Raw genomic sequence first — 19,792 nt, forward strand, 5'->3', positions numbered from 1 at the left:
TGTATTTGAGCATGATCAGTAGCTTCTTAAACGTAACAGTTTTATGTTATAATAAGTGTTGTGATTATGAAACGTTTAAAACTCATCAGTGTAGTACATTTCAGATATGGAGTCTCTTATAGTAATCATATGTTTAGAGGAGTGTCAGCTCCCAAGATTTTGCCTCAAGCTTGCTGAGTCAACTGATCTTCTAGGTGGAACAGGTGCCTTCTATGTAATATTACTATAAAGTTCTTCCATTTCTGTTTCAAGAAGTTTCACTAGTCAACAACAATTAGATGTCGAAAATAGTGGGATCTTTAATTTATGCCTTGTAAAATAAAAGAGAGAGTGCCATACCAATTTTACCTTTTGAAATACCATCAAAGCTGTTGTTTTTCTCATACAAGGGATTATTGGCCAATGACTTTGGATGTCATTTGGCAGTGACAAAATTTGATGCCTTATTAAATGGTTGGAATTTACTGTACAAATGAGACTTTTTGAATGTTACTTGTGCTTCCACTTTCTCATGGAAGCACAAAGAATTCAGATCAAGAAAGTTCTTGTATGGAATAAGATTGCTTGTGGAAGGGCTAGACAATGAGCATGACACGTCTGTATCGAAAATGGGACTCTCTGCATCTAGGCTGCTCTGAGTTGTGACTTTACTAATGTAATCATGAAACTTCCTAGGAACCAAACCAGACATGTCAGATTCTGTTTGGTCGATTTGATGGTTTCCCTTATTAAAGCTCTTGACTGTTGGTAGATTTACTGCTTTGAGGATTTTCGGCATGGCTTGATCCATGAGCACAATATTGCAATTCAGTAGTTTCACGCAATAATCACTTTCTCTCTTCAAGTGTCTGTAATTAAAACTCTAGTTTTAACATACGGTACTAATCATGATTGAATGATCACTATTTCTAAGAAAGCTAAAATGTTTTGCTTGCATTATAAGAATTACTATCACTGAAAATAGATGAAGTACGAGATCAAATTGCGACAAATTTAATGAACACCATTTAATTATTTTCATGGCTCTACCAGTTTTTTAACACAAAATGTACATTTTTATTGTATATGTTGATTACTCACTAATGCTCATTTTAGTTGTAACAATATTGTGAATGAAGAAATGAAAAAATAATTAATTGTCACTAAATTTATTGTTAGAAAATTCAGAATTATAGCATTATTTTTTTTTTGTAAGCTCAACAAGTATTTCTAAATACCAAAAATAATTATATATATTTAAGTTTCATACAAATGTCTATTTTTGTCATTATACATACTCACAGCAATTCAGCCTCAAAATTTACAAAATGCCATTAGACTGATTTTGAAATCAGCACTAATTACATTTTACCAAACACTCAGCTGTTTTCCCCTTTACATTTTACCAAACACTCAGCACTAATTACATATCAATTTCTTTCCCCTTCATGATTATTGATTAGTAAACACACCCTTAGACGAGCAGAGAGTGAGTAGTTTCTTATGGTGTAAATAGGTGGAAATGTGGAAAGTCAGAGATTATTGTAAGTTTTATGGGCAGCTTCTGCTCAGGCAATTTTTATGTGCTCAGGCAATTTTTATTTTCATTTTCATTGGGTTATTTGAGAACATTGGATGTAGACTAAAGAGAACACATCCATATGGTCCTTTTTGGTTTCTGCATACTGTGAAGAAAACAAATTAGTGTGTTTTAGATGGCTTTAACTTGTACTAAAAATTATTCCGTGTTTTATGGTAGTTGCGAAAATTGGAAAGAATTTTATTGGAATTTCTTCGCCGCCGATGTTGCAGGTTCTCTATTTCCTTGAGATCTGCATGAGGTTTCGAGGTGTTTCTCCATGCCTGACCCTTTGGGGTTTTGCTTGAAATTTTGCAACACCTTTCGACAATCTCGTGCTTGATAGGTATGCAAATGAAGCAAATGTTTCACAATAAATGTGATTGTGGACATTATCTCGTTTACATAGTTCATTTTTGTATGTCACGTTGATGAATTTGGTTTCCGTGTTTTTTGCATTCTACTACAAGTTAATTGTTGTTGATCTTTTGTCCCAATTTGTCATTGTCATAAAGTCACGGGATTAGATTATGAATATCTCATTTCAAAATTACTTCGCAAGAGACTAACAGATTGAATCAAATATTGTTCTGTATGCAGTATGGCTTGGTGCAAATTGCCGCTGGAGATTTGCTTAGGGCAGAAATTGCAGCTGGGAAGTGAGAGCAAAGGAGTACATGGAGAAAGGACAATTGGTTCCAGATGAGATAGTTGTTATGGTAGTACAACGTGTTCACTTAACATATGATCATGCTGTTGGTGATTTCCTAGGAGCTCATCACAAGCAATTGCTCTCAAGGGATATGGGTTTGAACCAGATATTTTTATTGTTTTAGATGTATGAGTTCATTTTTGCTGCTCTTATCATCATTCTTTCTTTCTTTCTTTTTTTCTTTCTTTTTTGTTTTTTTTTTTGTTTTAATGTTTACTTATGTGGAAACACAAAAAAAAAAGAAAAAAAAAAAAAAAGAACGAAAACGAAAACGAAAAATAGTAAGTTTGACTCGAACATGAATTCCAATGCTCAGTTGCTAACTTTTGTTTTACTGTATGTTTATCACATTTCGATATTCGTATTTTACAATTCATTTGAGAATGTGGTATTGTGTTGACAAATGAAATTGCTTCAAGGCTTACTCAACGCTTTCATGATACAGAAGAAAAGGTATGTCTGCAATGTTTTACTCTGTTCTAATACTTTGAGAGTTTGACTTGAGAAATCTTGGGTGCATTTGGTATTGTCTTTTACTGTTTTTGAAAACGTTTCTGCGTGTCTTTTGAGGCACGAAAGCGAAAACGAAAATAGTCTCTAAACAGCGTTTGGTTAGTAAACGCTTTGAAAACGAAAATTAAAACAAAACCATTTTAAAACACTGCCAAACGGGCCCTTTGGCGTCCTCTCTAGTTGGTTTTTCCCATGTAGAGTTAATGTTTATAACTAGTTCCAATAATCTAATCAGGTAAGCATGTTTCACTAAAGATTCATGTCTACTCCATTGAATTTCAGGTGAAGTTGCGATTGAACACGCATTACAATTACAAGGACATTACAATTAAGGCAAGTCATGTAACTCTTCCCCTCTTTCAATTTAAGTACCTGGGTGTATATAGTGTACAAATGTGCAGTCGTCATAAGTAATACACTTAGTAGGTAGTTGCCAACACGGAGGCTACTGTAGAATAAGATATTGAGGAATGTTCCAGGATATAGAATCTAAAGAAAGCATTGAGTTCATTCCTTTGGTTCAAAGGCATCTTCAGCATATGAACTAAAGGGACTACCAGAAAGTTATCAGTCCAAGACTTTCGACTTTGAACAATGACAAGCAACCTGCATCAGTAGCAGCAGAAAACTCTAAACCAATAGTAGAATTAGAAATCTTAGTTCAAAGGCACCAATAGTCGACTTTGCATTCAAAATTTTCTACTGTGACATTTTTGTTCATGTTGGGTATTTTTTCTAGTTGGCAATAGTTTGTAAAAAATTCAACTATAGGTTCTAGATGTCTTAATGCAGATTCGGATTAAGAATCAGTTTCATAGCAGATTTGGAGTAGAGATTTTCACGGAGTATTTGAATCCGATTTTATCTGGATTTTTACGGCAGATTCGGCTTGATTTGATTTTGGAATTCAAGTTATATTTGAATTCGAATTTGAAAAGAAAATATGCTTTTGTGTTGCTGTAGAGCTGATCTTGATGCAGATTATGATATTTAAAGTTGCTGCTGATTTTGCATGAGAAGATATGTTTGGTTTCAAAATTGAAATATGGATTCTTGGTGATTAAAAGCTAATTACGTGGATGTGATAAGCAAGAAGTTCAAATTGCTTTATAAGTGCAGCACATGGTTTGACTTTTGAAATTAGAACACTGTGCAGATAAAGGACATGATCATTTGAAGATATTGCTTACAAGACTAGTTAGATTCGGTGCCAAGTTGGTAAGGTTGGCTTTGTGAAAGTTAAAACTACGAGATTTAAAATTCAGGATTATGCTACGGATTATGTGTAGCATATATGGTGATGTTACTCTCTTTTTGTTAGCATCATTTTTTTTTGTCACTTTTTATTTATTTTTTGTATTAATTATTTGACACGTAAATTCTATTATTTTATTTAAATAATATTATATTATGTTTAATAATAATGGCTCATTTAATTCACTGATTTGAGTTTTTAATTTGAGTTGAGATGTGACTTTATGTAAGAGCTTTTTACTGTTGTAAAAAAGTTAGATGTGACTGTTTTTAAGAGCTTTTTACTGTATAAAAACTCAAATTCTAAATTTAAATAGATGAAATGAACAGTGCCTAAATATAGAGAGTAGAAAAGAAAGCAATTGAAAAAGAAAGGGAGAAAGAGGAAAATAGGCCAAGACTTGAGATGAATTAAAATTAATAGGCCAAGAGTTTACATAAGTTAATAAATAGGCCAAATTACTGTTTTTGTCCATAATTTGTCTGGTTATGAACCATAACTTGCAAAGTTATTGTCCATAATTTACAGTTTTTGTCCATAACTTGTCTGGTTATGAACCATAACTTGACAAGTTTGTCCATAACTTATTTGATTATGAACTATAACTTAATAAGTTATGGTCTATTAATTTCTATAACTAAAAATTAACTTATATACTTTCTTAAATTTTTTATATTAGCATATTTTCTACTATTTCTGAAAAAGAAATCCTAGCGTTTCTCATACGTTAATTATGAGCCCATCACACAAGTCAAGCAAGGACTTTGCATTAGAATTTTCACCAAAAGAAGTGGACGTGGATGCAAAATGGCAAAAAAGAATAGGGGAAAAATCTTTGCATTCAAAATGTTCAACGGTGACATTTTTGTTCATGTTGGGTATTTTGTCTAGTGGCATGATTTGGCAATAGTCTGTAAAAAATTCAAAAATAGGTTCTAGATGTCTTAATTATGAGCCCATCACACAAGTCAACAGAAGTGCAAGGACTTTGCATTAGAATTTTCACCAAAAGAAGTGCAAGGAACTTTGCATTAGAAATGAAGGGAGAGAATAAAAAAGAAAGCGATTGAAAAAGAAATCCTAGCGTACGTTTCTCATATTTTAATTATGAGCCCATCATATGTTAATTATGAGCCCATCACACAAGTCAACAGAAGTGCAAGGACTTTGCATTAGAATTTTCACCAAAAGAAACGAACTTTGCCAGTTGGCCTTAAATCTTCTACAATAGACAGTGACCTAGTTTTTGGTCTTTCCCTTAGAGTAAACTTTGGGCTCAGGATTGACTTGACTATAGGTTATTAATCAAACGCGCTACTCACGTTGTACAGGCTTTTACAGTTTTCAGCTGATGCTTGATTCTAGACTCTAGTTATTTGCGTATTGTTTAGGTTATTATGGAGTAACAGTTTTAAATTTGTATTATACCCTAAAAACAGTTTTAAATTTCCACAACTGCCTCGTTTTGATAGTTTTGAATAATAATTCAATCTTCTTTTTTAACGGGTGAAAATAAATCTTTTCCATGTATAAAAGAAACATTGCATTTTAACTTCAAAAATAACGGGTGCGTTTAGAATTAGTTCCAAAATGATTTTATTTTCTGTATGAAAATAGAAATAAAAACGTTTTCATTTTCATTTTGGAATTATTTATGAAAATGCGTTTGGTAGTTTTAGTCAGAGATTGATTTGAGTTTAAAAAAAAAAATTGAAACTTCGTTTGGTGGTTTAATTTTTAAAAACATGTAATAATATATTAAATAATAAAAGGCGAAACTCTGCCGAAATTTTCTAAAACCTAGTTAGTAAGTAATGAGTTAGGAATTCGACTCTTGAGAATGAATAATAGTTTTAAAGCTCGAAAATGAATAGATTGAGGTTCAGAAACCGAGACACACAAATTTGTAGAATTTGCCTCTTAAGCTAGAAATTCAGCTTAGGAAAAAAGTTCAAAAACGAGTTTGAAATTAGATTTAGGAATCTAAGTATGAGGAATTGTGATTTGGAATAGGAAATTGATACCTATTTCCATGAAACAGGTCTTGGCACGAGAGCCGAAGCAACAAAAAAGAACTTCCAGCAAGCGGGAATCCTAGCGGATTATTTGTAAGTGTAGACATATATGTTTGTCTGTACTCGAGTAAACTGTAGTTGGACTTAGAATTATAAATTTGCTTGAATTCCTAAGTCAATGTGATTTTAAGTGTTTGGAGGGCCTAGTGCCCTAGATTGCAGAAGGGCGACCTATGGTTACCCTAATGCTCAGTATAAGGTATACATAGAGTATTATGCATTTTCATATTAGCATGTGCACGTAGAGAAAACATTGCATAGCATTCAGTAACGTTTTAAACACTTTGAAATGAAAACTCAAAGTTCAGTAAAGTAAGAGACTGACGGGTCGTCGGCCTCCCAAGGGAGGAAATCTCAAAGAGTATGAGATGCCGGCTAGACCAAACAGTAAGCAGGGGCCTAGGCCCACAGTAACAAGAACCGTAAGCAGGGGCCCAGGCCCACAATAGTAAGAACAGAAAGACAGAAAGCAGTTTTTAAAGTATGTTTCACATGTGCATTTTCGCATCATGACACATTATGTATTGTTACCAGTTTATGATGTGTGCATGTTTATACTTGCTGAGCTTTCGCTCATTAGTTTACTCGTGTGCAGGTAACAACGGTAAACAGCCAGCTATGTATTAGTTTTGCCTGGTGGACTGGCTGATGCGAGGTGGCGGAAATGTCATGGGCACACGGGAGTGGTGTCTACTACGCCCGCTTAGGAAAATTTCGCTGCAAAGTAGTGTAACATAGAACACCAGTTTGTATATTCAGTTTTAAGAAAAAAATGTATACAGTCATTGTCTTAGTAAAGAACAACAGACTGTAATAAGTTAAGATAAGTTTTCGGGGACTAGTTCCATATCCGATTTCTTGAATTTTAGCAAGATGAATTAATCTTATAACAAAAGAACATGCTAAAAACATGTTAAGAACCTGAGGGTTAAAGTAAAGAAAAAAAAAATTTACTCGTGTACGAACGTAATATAAATAGACAATAGTCTAGTAATAAGTAATGGATTAGACAGGGGGGCAGTCGGGGAAAGAAAAATAGAAACTGAAAACGATCCTTAATCATTTTCAGTTTTTGTGACTTTTTGAGAATAAGTACAAAAACGTTTTCAATTTTTGTTTTCAGAAAATGGGCTGCCAAACACGAATCTGAAAGCGTTTTCATTTTTTGGTCATTAGAAAACGTATAAAACGTTTTTGAAAACGGTTCCAAACAGCCTCAACAATTTTGTTGAGTATTTTAGTAAAAATCAAAGTTGATTATCTAAAATAAAAAAATGGAAGAACATGTTGTTCAAGATTTATCTCTAAGAAGCCGTTATTTCTTTTTTGAGGAGAAATATTGCTCAAATAATTTTCACTAAATCTTGAATCCTGACATCATCAAATGTTGTTTTTATTTTTTTTTTATAGAAAAGCAGAGTTGAATTTTTTGGAAAATCCCTTTTTGAGGAAATATATTTTAACTCAAATTAATATATTTTAATTTTGAAACATATTAAAATATGTTTCTTTAATTTCGAAACATATTTTAACTCAAATTAATTTTCACGTCAAAGTGATGTGACTTTTACAAGAATCGTGAATAATTTCACGTGCTTTCTTTAATTTTGTATTTTTTTACGTATTTTATAAAGACATTTTTAAGCAGCATTTATATCACTTCTATAAAATTTGATATTTATGCATAATTTTATTTTTGTAAAAAAATAATAATATCACGTCTATATATAAAAGCGCATCAATCTAAGAACTCCATCGTTCAATTTTCTTCACAGCTATTTTTGATAAGCAAAACAAAACTTCTCGATGCTGTTGGTACGGAATCGCTAGAAGAAATTTTCGTCAGAGTGGGAACTGGAAGATCCTTTATTATGTTATTATTACAATTACGTTTTGCTTCTAAATTATATTGTGAAACCAAGCAAAATTATTGACGGTCCTATCAAGTCACATCATTTTGATGTGCGAAAAAATTTTGAGCTTAAATATTAAGGATTTTTTGCCTAACTAGTAGTCTTAATATTTAATTATTAAATTTGATTAAAATCATTTTAAAGTAAAAATATATGTAAAATAGATAAATTTTCATATAAATTTAAAAATTATTAATAATTCATTTTTTTAGAAGCTTTAAAATTTTCTTACACGTTAAAGTGATGTGACCTAGTAAGACCATCAATAATTCTGTGTCGTTTCTTTAGTTTTGAATTTTCCGTATTATTCCTAAAAAAGAAATATTCTTCATAAAATTTATACGGACATTATTATTAAGTCAACGGGTATAGTCTTTTATAAGCAACAGTTAATTATCACTTCTATAAAAGTTAGCGTATCGATCTAAGAAGTACTCAATTTTTTCGCAGCTAGTTTTCATGAGTAAAACAAAACTAGCTTCTTCACAGCTGGTATGTACTCGATTCAACTCTGATCGTTAGAGATGAATTAAACTAGAAGATTTACTGTTATTATTGTTGTTGTTGTTGTTATTATTATAATTATTGTTATTATTATTCCCCTAAATCAGTGTGAAAATGCTGAATACAGATGGAGTTGAAGCTGTATGTCTTCTTTGCACTATTTCTCGCTGATATTGCTCTTACAAGCGGCGATGCCCAGAACCAAACAGGTATCAACATCTAGAATATCCTAACAAGAAACTTAAGTCTTTATTTCAACTTGTGTTACAATCATAACGAATATTCAGCTCAGTTGATAACGTATAATTGAATATTTAGCACATTTTATATTTTGTTTAAATCACAAAACTCTCACCATAATTTGAAATCATAAAAATTGCATGCTTTTCTTAATCAATCAACCCATGAATCACGATAACATACTTTTCAATCTTCCTCGTGGTTGCATATCGGAAACAAAGACTCGTAAGAGAATATGAATTTGGTGTTTGGAAGAATGTTCTCTATTTTCTCTGAGATTTAGGCGTGCAAGTAAGAAAGAGAGAGATAGGAGAGGAAGAACGTGAAGGAAAGGAGAGCGTGAGGGAGAGAGGATGTGAAACTGAGAGAGAGAATGAAGAGAGAAAGTTGTGGGAGGAAAATAAAGCCTATATATAGGACTAGTAAAAAAAGGCATGTACGATCAGTTGCAATAAGACATAAATTTTGATTAGCATATTTATTATTTATTAGAGAAAAAAATTTATGATACTGATAAATAAGTTTTAACTATAATTTGATCACCGTAATATAAACATTATTTGGTTTCATCACTTTTTATTATACTCTAAATAAGATAAAACAACCGATAATAAATGAGTAAAAAACATAAAAGACAAATAGTATATATAGAAATAAAAAGTAAATCACATTTTTTAAACTCTAAATAAGAAGAGAGAGTGGATAACAAGTAAAAAACTAAAAATAGAAAAGGTGAAGAGCATAAGTGGATACAAAAATAAAAAATTAAACCGTTTTTTTTAAGCTCTATAAAAGAGAAAAATATACATAACAAGTAAGAAAAAAGCACAAAAAGTAAAGAGCATAAATGGAAATAAAAATTAAACAGTTTTTTCTTAAATTATAAATAAGAGGAAAGAATATATATATATATATGTAAAAAGTAAGTAAAAGAACAAAAGATAAAAGAAATAAATGTATAAAAGATTAAGGGCATAAATGAAAACACAAATTAAACCCTTTTTTTATGAAAAGAATAGGCAATAAGTAAGTGAAAGAATAAAAGGTAAAGGGTATAAATGAAAAAAAAATAATAGAAAAACATTAATAACAAGTAAATATAAAATACAAAAGGTAAAACGTATAAATAGAAATAAAAATTAACCGTTTTTTTTCTTAAACTCGGAGTAAGAGAAAAGAGTAGGTAAAAAATAAGTGAAAAATAGAAAATGTGAAGAGCATAAATGAAAAAAAAAAAATATTTCATGAGTTGTCTATTTTATCACGCTTTTATTATATCTACTTATTGTCTTAATTCTCATAGAGCATTCATCTTAAGAAATTCTACCTCTGATAGTAAGTGTGCGTTTAGTTAGTAGATTCGTGTCATGATTTGAATTATAGTTCGTGGCTCGTTACAGTATTTTTTCTCACAAAAAATACACGTAAATCAAAAATAAATTTAAATCATGATTTTAAATCTATGAATCAAACATCATCTAATTGATTACAATACTCAATTAGATTCATTCTTACGCGCCAAAAATCTGACCGCCAAATGATAGCCAAAGGAAGCATACAAACAAAACAAAAAACAAACAAGGAAAAATAGAAGAAGAATGAGGGAAAAATTGGAAAAACAAAATCAAAGACACCAGCCTGTTTTAACACACTTTTATTATATAGAGATAAGGGTTTTCTTTTTCTTTTGAAATTAGATATATTTGAAATTGGAGTTTGAAAAGGAATCAAATTCTTGTCTTTTCTAGAAGGTTTGATCAAAATAGATTGTCCATATGGTATACAAGATGGATCCACGTGCCCCACTGAAGAGAAATAAAACCATTATATTTGTTGCTCAAAACACTATTATTTACCTTAATTTTAAAGAACTACCCCCACTGATCAAGTAAAACTCTCTATTTTATCTTTAATTTTTTTAAAAAGATTTAGAACATGTTCTTTTGTTTAAAAAACTCAAAAAAAGATAACTCAAATTTTAATTTTATTTAAGTTTACATTTTTTTAAGTTTCAACTTTATTCAATTTTACTCAATTTTATTTAAATTTTAACTTTAACTTAAATTATAACTCAAATTTAATTAAAAAATTACACTCAAATTACACTTTAAAAGAATAACCCTTACGCTTTGACTCTTGTGCGAAGGAAGGCCCACTTCCTTTTTACGGAAAAAAAAAAAAAAAAAAACTCCTTTTTGTCTTAAAATGTCTGCTTTTCTCTCTCTTTGCTCCTTTTTTTGTCTTTTTGCCAAAGAATCATTTTTTTTTCAGCTTTATTCTTTATAATACTTTTTTTCACGCTTTACCCTTATTAAAATAACTTATATGTCCTTACTTTTTTCTATTTTTGCCAAAAATTCTACTATAATTTAATTTTTTATATTTGTTAAATACTTTTTTTTCTCACTTGCTCCTATTAAAACATGTTTTTTCAAGATGTGTTCATACTATTTTTTTTCCATACAATCCTTATTATATCAAGTAATTTTTTATTATTTCTTTTCCTAATTGGCCCGATCAACAATTTTATTTTATTTTTTTCAAATGTATCTTTTCTGAAAAGACCTTTTCACGGCATCCTTTCAGTTTCGTAATTTATTCCTATTGACATGATTTGAAATCCCATTTTTCAAGATGTATTCATATGTGTTGCTATTTTAAAAGTGATTGTTAGTGTTGAATGCGTATCAACAATAAAATAAAATGTCGATTGTTAAATAAATTAAAAATTAATAATACAGTAATCAAACTTAACATTATAGAGAAGTTACAAAATTATTCACCACCACTCACTAGTATGATTAATGTCTCAGGGTATATCAGTATAGATTGCGGCTTACAACCTAACAAGTCTAGTTATTATGAGGAGAGTACAGGCTTAAAGTACGTTTCTGATGAGGCATTCACAGACACTGGTGAAAGGAAGGTCGTATCAAAAGAATACCAAGATGATACGTATGGCCCGTATCGTTCTCTTAGAAGCTTCCCAGATGGAGACAGAAATTGCTACAAAATAGGGGTCACAACAGGTACTAAATATTTGGTCCGAGCAATATTCCTTTACGGGAATTACGATGGTGAAGATATACCGCCGGCTTTCGACCTATATCTTGGAGCCAGTTTGTGGGAGTCAGTGTCGGACACTTCAAGTTCCGCAATCAATCTAGAGATCATACATGTACCTCAAAAAAACCATATTCATATTTGCCTGGTGAATACGGGCCATGGTATCCCATATATATCAGCAATAGAAATAAGGCCTTTGGATAATTCAATTTATCAAGCTCAAACAGGATCCTTGGCATTGCTCGGACGGTTTATGACTAATATCAGTACATACCCCGGGTGAGTTATCCCAGATGTCATCATCTCACACACACACACACTTTTATTATGGTCCACCAACATAACATGTAGAAATGAAAAATATAACATGATAACCACTTAAACATAAATAGATGTTAGAGAGGTGTATTATAGTCAACGTTACGTTCTATAAATACTATCAACGTTAAGTTCACAATTATTATGTCTATATATATATATATTAATCCTTACGAATTTTATTTGTTATGCGGCATTCAAAATTGTTCATACCATTATGTACATTGAGTTACCCATATGTGCACATATGGATCCATCCCACCAGCTATACCTTTTATGCTTTAACCTGTCTTGACACTTTGAAAATCCGACCTAGAAAATAGAATAAGTAAGCTCCTAAACCTTGTCTTTTGTTAGTTCTCTAATTGAAGCTGGACATTAAATTTAGGAGAAAATAGACAAATACTCTTTAAGAGTGCATGAGTATAGATTTTTACTTATTACTCTTGAATAATAACCTTTTTAGTCAAATAACTATACTAGCAAAAAGGCCGGTATTAATCAAGAATGAGGGATAAAAATTCAGACTTATGCACTCTTAAAGGTAAATTGATCTGCAATTTTCTCTTAAAAACATTTAGGGGTAATCCATGGGAATTTTTATTATTTCATGATGAATCTTTTCTCTTTTTTTTCCCCCTTCCAAACGTATATATGTACAAGTTTTATAACCTCAACGAAAACTTTTTGCAAACTTCAGAGACCACTGGACGGAGGTATCAATTGGAAAATGCCAGTACAAACATTAGATACCGTAAAAAGAGAGAGAGGGAGGAAAAAAAAAAGCATAGTTAAATTTTTGACAATTATTAAAAGGGGTTACTAACACTATTAGTCCATGATTTGTTGGGAGTTTTAGTTCCTACCATTATAATTAAAATAATGCCCGAAATTTCTAGAGATAATCACATCTCAGTTACGTAGTAATTAACTGAAGTTTTAACATAAATAATTACAATAGTAAATGCAAAATTTTTTAGTTTATAAGGATTATTAACAACAACAAAGTGACACTGTACTCGTAATTCCAAAACTAACAGTGCTGACAACCGGAAAAGAGATAAATAGAGATGTGAAATTGTGAGTTGTTAAAAATCCGACTTTTTGCACAAAAGCTTTTAATTGTAATATATATCGCATACTGAATTGGAAACTTTTTGTTTAGGTATTATGGAGAGGACATGGATGTTTATGATCGTCTCTGGTCTGCACAGAAATATGATGATTGGAAAGAATTAAGCACAAATCTACCCATTGATTCTGAAGATCAATCCGACCATTATAGCATACCATCACTAATTATGAGCACTGCTTTCACACCGAAAAACGAAGAAGCTCCTTTGGAATTTCCGTGGACTGCAACTGATGAATTTAGTAACGGTACATATTATTTTTACATGCACTTTGCTGAAATCGAACAACTCCAAGCCAACGAGTCTAGAGAATTCAACATATTCTACAACGGTGATCTCTTGTTTGGACCTGTTTCCCCAAAGCACTTGCAAAGAACAACGTTGCACGCCGAAACTCCATTTTCGGGATTTTACCATAATTTCTCAATCCGCAAGACTGAAGCCTCAACTCATCCACCCATTATCAATGCCTTTGAGATTTACACTGTCAAAGAATTTTCAGAGTCTGAATCTGACCAACAAGATGGTATGTGCTTTATAATGATCTTGTATGAAAGGACCTTACCTTAAATGCAGTACATAATATTACACACATATATGGGCACTTTGGTACTTTCAGAGACCATATATTCACTGTAACATACATATACAAGTGAGAAACATAATGACATTTATTTAATGTTGCACTGACATCATAAGTGTAACACTAAAAATATTAATTATGTTATGTTTAATAAATGTCATGTTATACTTCTCACTTTATGATACAAGCAACGTATATAGTATCTCCTAGAAGAATGGTAACACTACGCATATATATATAAGTTTATTTATATTATAATACTTTGATATAAGATTTAATATATAAATATATATGCATATTTAAAATCATTACAGTTGATGCCATCACCACACTCAAGTCAACTTATGGATTACGGAGAAACTGGCAAGGAGATCCATGTGCTCCTAAAAAGTATTTATGGGAAGGTCTAAATTGTAGTTATGAGAATACTACCCCAAGAATTATATCCTTGTAAGTATCTATATATGTGTGTGTGTGTTGTTTCCTTTAAATCGTCTTTTGATTTTGCATCTTAATTTGTACTATATAACATGTGCAACTAAAGAATGTAAATGCAATCAGGAACTTGTCTTCAAGTGAACTGAAGGGGGAGATAGCACCTTCCGTAGCTAACCTTACGATGATACGAATCTTGTAAGTTCAGCACAGAGATTTATTGTGATAGTATGAACATTTAATTTAGTATATGATTATTAATGTTATGTTACTATATTTGTATAATTACCAAATTCAGAGATCTATCAAACAACAACTTTAGGGATCAGTACCAGATTTTTTGTCTCAATTGCCAGAACTAACGGTCTTGTAAGTAACTGAATCGGATTTAGTTTTATATAATCAGACTTTTCTTGGTTATAAAAAGCTAGCTTGGTGATATGCATTGTTATGTAACATGACAGAAACCTTGAAAACAACAACCTCAATGGTCAACTTCCAGATGAACTTATTGAGAAAAGGGAGAAAGGTCTTCTAACACTAAGGTAAGTTCTTTGTTCAAAATGAATATCTCAACACAGGACCTTGGTCTGGTACTAATAAATGTAAAATGTTACCACTAAATTTGAAGAAATCAAATAACTAGGTAGATGAACAAAATATGATCTGCTACTAAATAATATTATTTATTTATCTTCATCTTTTAGTTAAACTCTAATTTCTTTCAATTTTGTTGCACGCTATCTACCATTTTTATTGCTAGTGTTGGTGGGAATCCAAATCTATGTGCATCAGTTTCTTGCAAAAAGAAAAATTTTCTTGTTCCAGTTGTGGCATCACTTGTCGGAACTTTTGTTCTTCTCTTAGCTGTCGCAGCAATCTGGTGGGGTCTTAAAAGGAAAAGACAGCATGGTAAGACACATTAAACTTTCATATATATACATATATAAATGTGTATATAAATTAATTAATTAGTACCTTAACTATGGATGCAATATTAGTGTAAAGAAAACAAGAAACGACGATTTTTTTTTTTTAAGGGAAGCAAAACTAGTGTTAAGTAATTGCTCGATAAATATAGTACTGGTACAACAATATTGGACAAAATTTGAGACAACAGGATTATTCTACATATACATGAGCGCATAGCACATCATATATGTGTGTGTATATATATATATATATATATCATGTATGTATACATGTCCTAATAATTACAGCTACCTACTCATGATCAACTTAATTACCAGGTTCATCAAAGGCAAAATCTACCTTTGGTCAATATTCATCGGAGTACTCGACAAAACGGCAATTTACATACTCTGACATACTAAGAATTACCAACAATTTTGAGAGAATTATTGGTAAAGGCGGATTTGGAACAGTTTATCATGGTCAGATAGGTGATACTCAAGTAGCTGTGAAAATGCTTTCACCGTCATCTTTTCAAGGATATAAACAATTTCAAGCAGAGGCACGTAATATTGATATATACTAATAAATACATGTTTTATATATAGTTTCTTTATTTTTAAAGGAGTTTTATATATAGTTTCAAATATCTGAATAACGTCTTTTATAATGTCACAAAAAAATCAATGAATTAATTGTGATATAACTAGTTTAAAAACAATTTTGAGATCTTTATAATTTTTTAACTGCAGGTCAGCGTTCTGCTGAAAGTTCATCACAAAAATTTAACAACTTTTGTTGGTTATTTCACTGATGATCAAAACAACGCTGGGCTTGTCTACGAGTATATGAACAGTGGAGATCTACAATCTCATCTCTCAGGTTTTCTTTAGCACCTATACTTAAGACCAAAAAAATAAGAGACTAACTTTTTTTTTCTAATCAAAAAATTAGAGCATTGCTATTTAACACCAATGATCGCACATAACCACATTTATAGTAGTAAAGTAGAATTGTCATATAGCAGAAGATAGTGTAACATGTTGTGTCCTATACTGCTATATGATACCTTTTACTTATAATTGCATGTAATTGCATCAACAATAATGATAAATAATTTTTTTTTGGGTTTTGTTTTTAACATGTTGTGTACACACATGGTAGTAACTTCAAATGCCCTAGATAAATCTTGGAGGCAAATTAATTAGATAGATATTTAAATGTTTAATTTTTAATGTGAAATGTGCATGCAGATAATAGTTCCACTAACATTCTGAAATGGGAAGACAGACTTCATATAGCAATGGATGCAGCACAAGGTTGGAGAATAAATGAATCCTAACTTATCTATTTTTTTAATTAAATAATATAATATGCATATTTCGCCCTTTTTATTGAGTTTATTTTACTATATAGGATTGGAGTATCTACATCATGGTTGTAAACCTCCTATAATCCACAGAGACGTGAAACCGGCAAATATCTTGTTGAATGAAAACTTCCAAGCCAAACTCTCTGATTTTGGCATATCCAAAACTTTTCCAACTGGCTTTGAGAAAACAAGTCATGTATCAACAGTTGTTGCCGGCACTCCCGGATATATTGACCCAGAGTAAGTAATTTTTATTTCTTTGTTAAAAAAAATTACTCCAAATTCAGCTCTTTAGGTATTTAATCTTCAAGGTACCCATGACTTTATAAACAAAATACATCTAAGACATGGTACTATATTGGGATTAACCCAATTCAGAATATGAAGAGGGTGTTCTTTTCATGTGTTTGAATTGCAAAATTTGAATTTAAATTTAAATTTTTGTTAGAAAAAAAAGGTTGAATTGTGATTCAAACTTATGAAGAAAGGGCCGAAATATAAAACAAATTACCTATTGAATCGATCAGAGGAATTCCAGTTGCAATCACCCATTTACGCCACTTCCTCTACCATTCTTCAAATGATCATGTTACATCGATAATTATGAAATGATATTCTTGAGAAGAGAATTTTTATTCTTATTATTGTTATTATCTTAATGATTTGGCTGCAGGTACTACAAGTCAACTAGGTTAAATGAGAAAAGTGATGTTTACAGCTTTGGGATGGTATTGTTGGAAATCATCACAGGCAAACCTGCAATGTCAAAAGCCCATGACAATATTTGCCTGGGTGAATGGGTCACTTTAATACTTGAAGAAGGGCGTATCAATAGTATAGTTGATCCAAGGTTGCAAGGAAATTTCAGCGTGAACACAGCCTGGAAAGTTGTTGAAATTGCCATAAATTGTGTTTCTCCAAGTTCAGCCCAACGGCCTACCATGGGTCAAGTAGTGGGAGACCTAAAGGAGTGTTTGGAAATTTCAAAAGTTGCAAATGCTCAGGAGAATGGATTGAGAGATTCATATGAGATGAGTCAACTGGATTTGATCAGTGATGATATTACTCTACCCATGGCTAGGTAGATCCATAGATATACTTATCATTTAGTATGTATTTGAGCATGATCAATAGCTTCTTAGACGTAACAGTTTTATGTTATAATAAATGTTGTGATCATGAAACGTTTAAAACTCATCAGTGTAGTACATTTCCATTTACATAATTAATTTTAAGAATAAAATCATTTTAGTATTGTTTATATAAATTATTTACATAATTAATAAACTCATCAGTGTTGTTTAATTCACTAATTTAAGTTGAGATACAACTTTTTATGGGAACTTTTTACTGTAGTATAAAAAATTATATGTGACTTTTTATATGAACTTTTAACTATAACAAACTGAAATTAAAAACTCAAATCACTGAAATGAACAACGTATTAGTAATTCTACTACCATTCAGATGAGAAAAGGTGAAATAAAAAAGTACCAACACAAAAATAAAGAAAAATCAATCTTTCAAAAGACTTTGATGATTCAATTTCAACCCATTGATCCAGAGCCGAAAAAAAACAGATTTAATCTTTCATGCTCCTCGCCGCCGCCTAGCAACCTTTTCAGCCTGCATCCCTACATGTCGCCACGCCGCTAGCTCACCACCCTATTCGCGGACCCAAATTTGCTCTGCCTCATGAGCCCATGTGAGCCGCTAACTCAGGCTCGCCCCGCCAACAGACCCACCTCTGTCATCTTCCCCCACCCAGCTGCTTAGATCCGCAACTACGATCTCTCATAGTCTGCAACTACACTTCATTTACCACCTGTAAAAACATATAAAGCAAAAATAACAACAAATTTTGAGTTTTCATCAACGCGTTTTGTTTAGGACAGGCATAAATTTAAATGTTGGTATTTTTTGCTGAGAACTAGTGAGTGAGGATTAGAACATAGCAATAGGGAGAGAAAAAAGATCGTAACTTTTCCCACCATAGTAAGCAATCTTATCTGACTGATTAATAGTAAGGGTGGACAGTGGGGGTTTACGATTTGAGTTTTTTTTTTTTTTTTTTCCTTCTTCGTATAAAAGTTTTTGCCCATAATTTTCTGGTTTATTTATTTATTTATTTTGGTTGGAAGGGGGAAGAACGGTCATCTTTTGGTAGAAAGTGACTTGCTCGGTTTTGTGGTGTTAAACGTTTTGGTTAAGTCTTCACCATGTTACTTTAATTCGTTAGTTCTCTTGAAAGTTTTCGCCACTAAATTGTGATGTCTTTGGAGTTGAACAAAGAGGATTAAGTTGTATTATTGTTGTTTTGATAGTAAGGGTTGTGGTTAAAATTCTAGTCTTGTGAATTGTTTATGTGAATATGAGGCTTCCTTGCTTTGTAAATGGTTTTGTAGATGCCAAGGAACCAGTGGTTATAATTCTTAGCACGAATGAAGGGTTTGGTGGTTGTTTTATGTATAGGGACATGGCTTTTCTTACGCTCGATGTTCTGTTGATGGTTGGAGAAGTGGAAGACTCAACAAGGGGTTCGGTTTTGTTATCGGAGATGGAGTCTCTTATAGTAATCATATGTTTAGAGGAGTGTGAGCTCCCAAGATTTTGCCTCAAGCTTGCTGAGTCAACTGATCTTCTAGGTGGAACAAGTGCCTTCTGTGTAATATTACTATAAAGTTCTTCTATTTCTGTTTCAAGAAGTTTCACTAGTCAACAACAATTAGATGTCGAAAATAGTGGGATCTTTAATTTATGCCTTGTAAAATAAAAGAGAGAGTGCCATACCAATTTTACCTTTTGAAATATCAATTTTTAAAATACCATCAAAGCTGTTGTTTTTCTCATTCAAGGGATTATTGGCCAAAAACTTTGGATGTGATTTGGCAGTGACAAAATTTGATGCCTTATTAAATGGTTGGAATTTACTGTGCAAATGACACTTTTTGAATGTTACTTGTGCTTCCACTTTCTCATGGAAGCACAGAGAATTCAGATCAAGAAAGTTCTTGTATGGAATGAGATTGCTTGTGGAAGGGCTAGACAATGAGCATGACACGTTTGTATCGAAAATGGGACTATCTGCATCTAGTCTGCTCTGAGTTGTGACTTTACTAATGTAATCATGAAACTTCCTAGGAACCAAACCAGACATGTCATATTCTGTTTGGTCGATTTGATGGTTTCCCTTATTAAAGCTC

At 31.8% G+C, this 19,792-nt stretch overlaps 1 protein-coding gene across 1 annotated transcript; it reads left to right on the forward strand.

Moving 5' to 3' along the window:
• Positions 1–106: 106 nt before the first annotated feature.
• LOC21391690 (probable LRR receptor-like serine/threonine-protein kinase At1g05700) lies at positions 107–17,674 on the forward strand. Its single transcript, XM_024165289.1, is given in 19 exon segments — positions 107–203; positions 1,739–1,791; positions 2,159–2,217; positions 2,330–2,396; positions 3,066–3,116; positions 8,658–8,739; positions 11,584–12,115; positions 13,320–13,813; positions 14,185–14,320; positions 14,432–14,503; positions 14,604–14,623; positions 14,626–14,674; positions 14,770–14,850; positions 15,069–15,217; positions 15,556–15,779; positions 15,970–16,099; positions 16,471–16,536; positions 16,634–16,829; positions 17,263–17,674. Coding segments are annotated over 19 exon segments (2,970 nt in total).
• Positions 17,675–19,792: the final 2,118 nt, after the last annotated feature.

The sequence above is a fragment of the Morus notabilis genome, unplaced genomic scaffold, assembly GCF_000414095.1.
Source record: "Morus notabilis unplaced genomic scaffold, ASM41409v2 Scaffold1540, whole genome shotgun sequence".
NCBI lineage: Eukaryota > Viridiplantae > Streptophyta > Magnoliopsida > Rosales > Moraceae > Morus > Morus notabilis.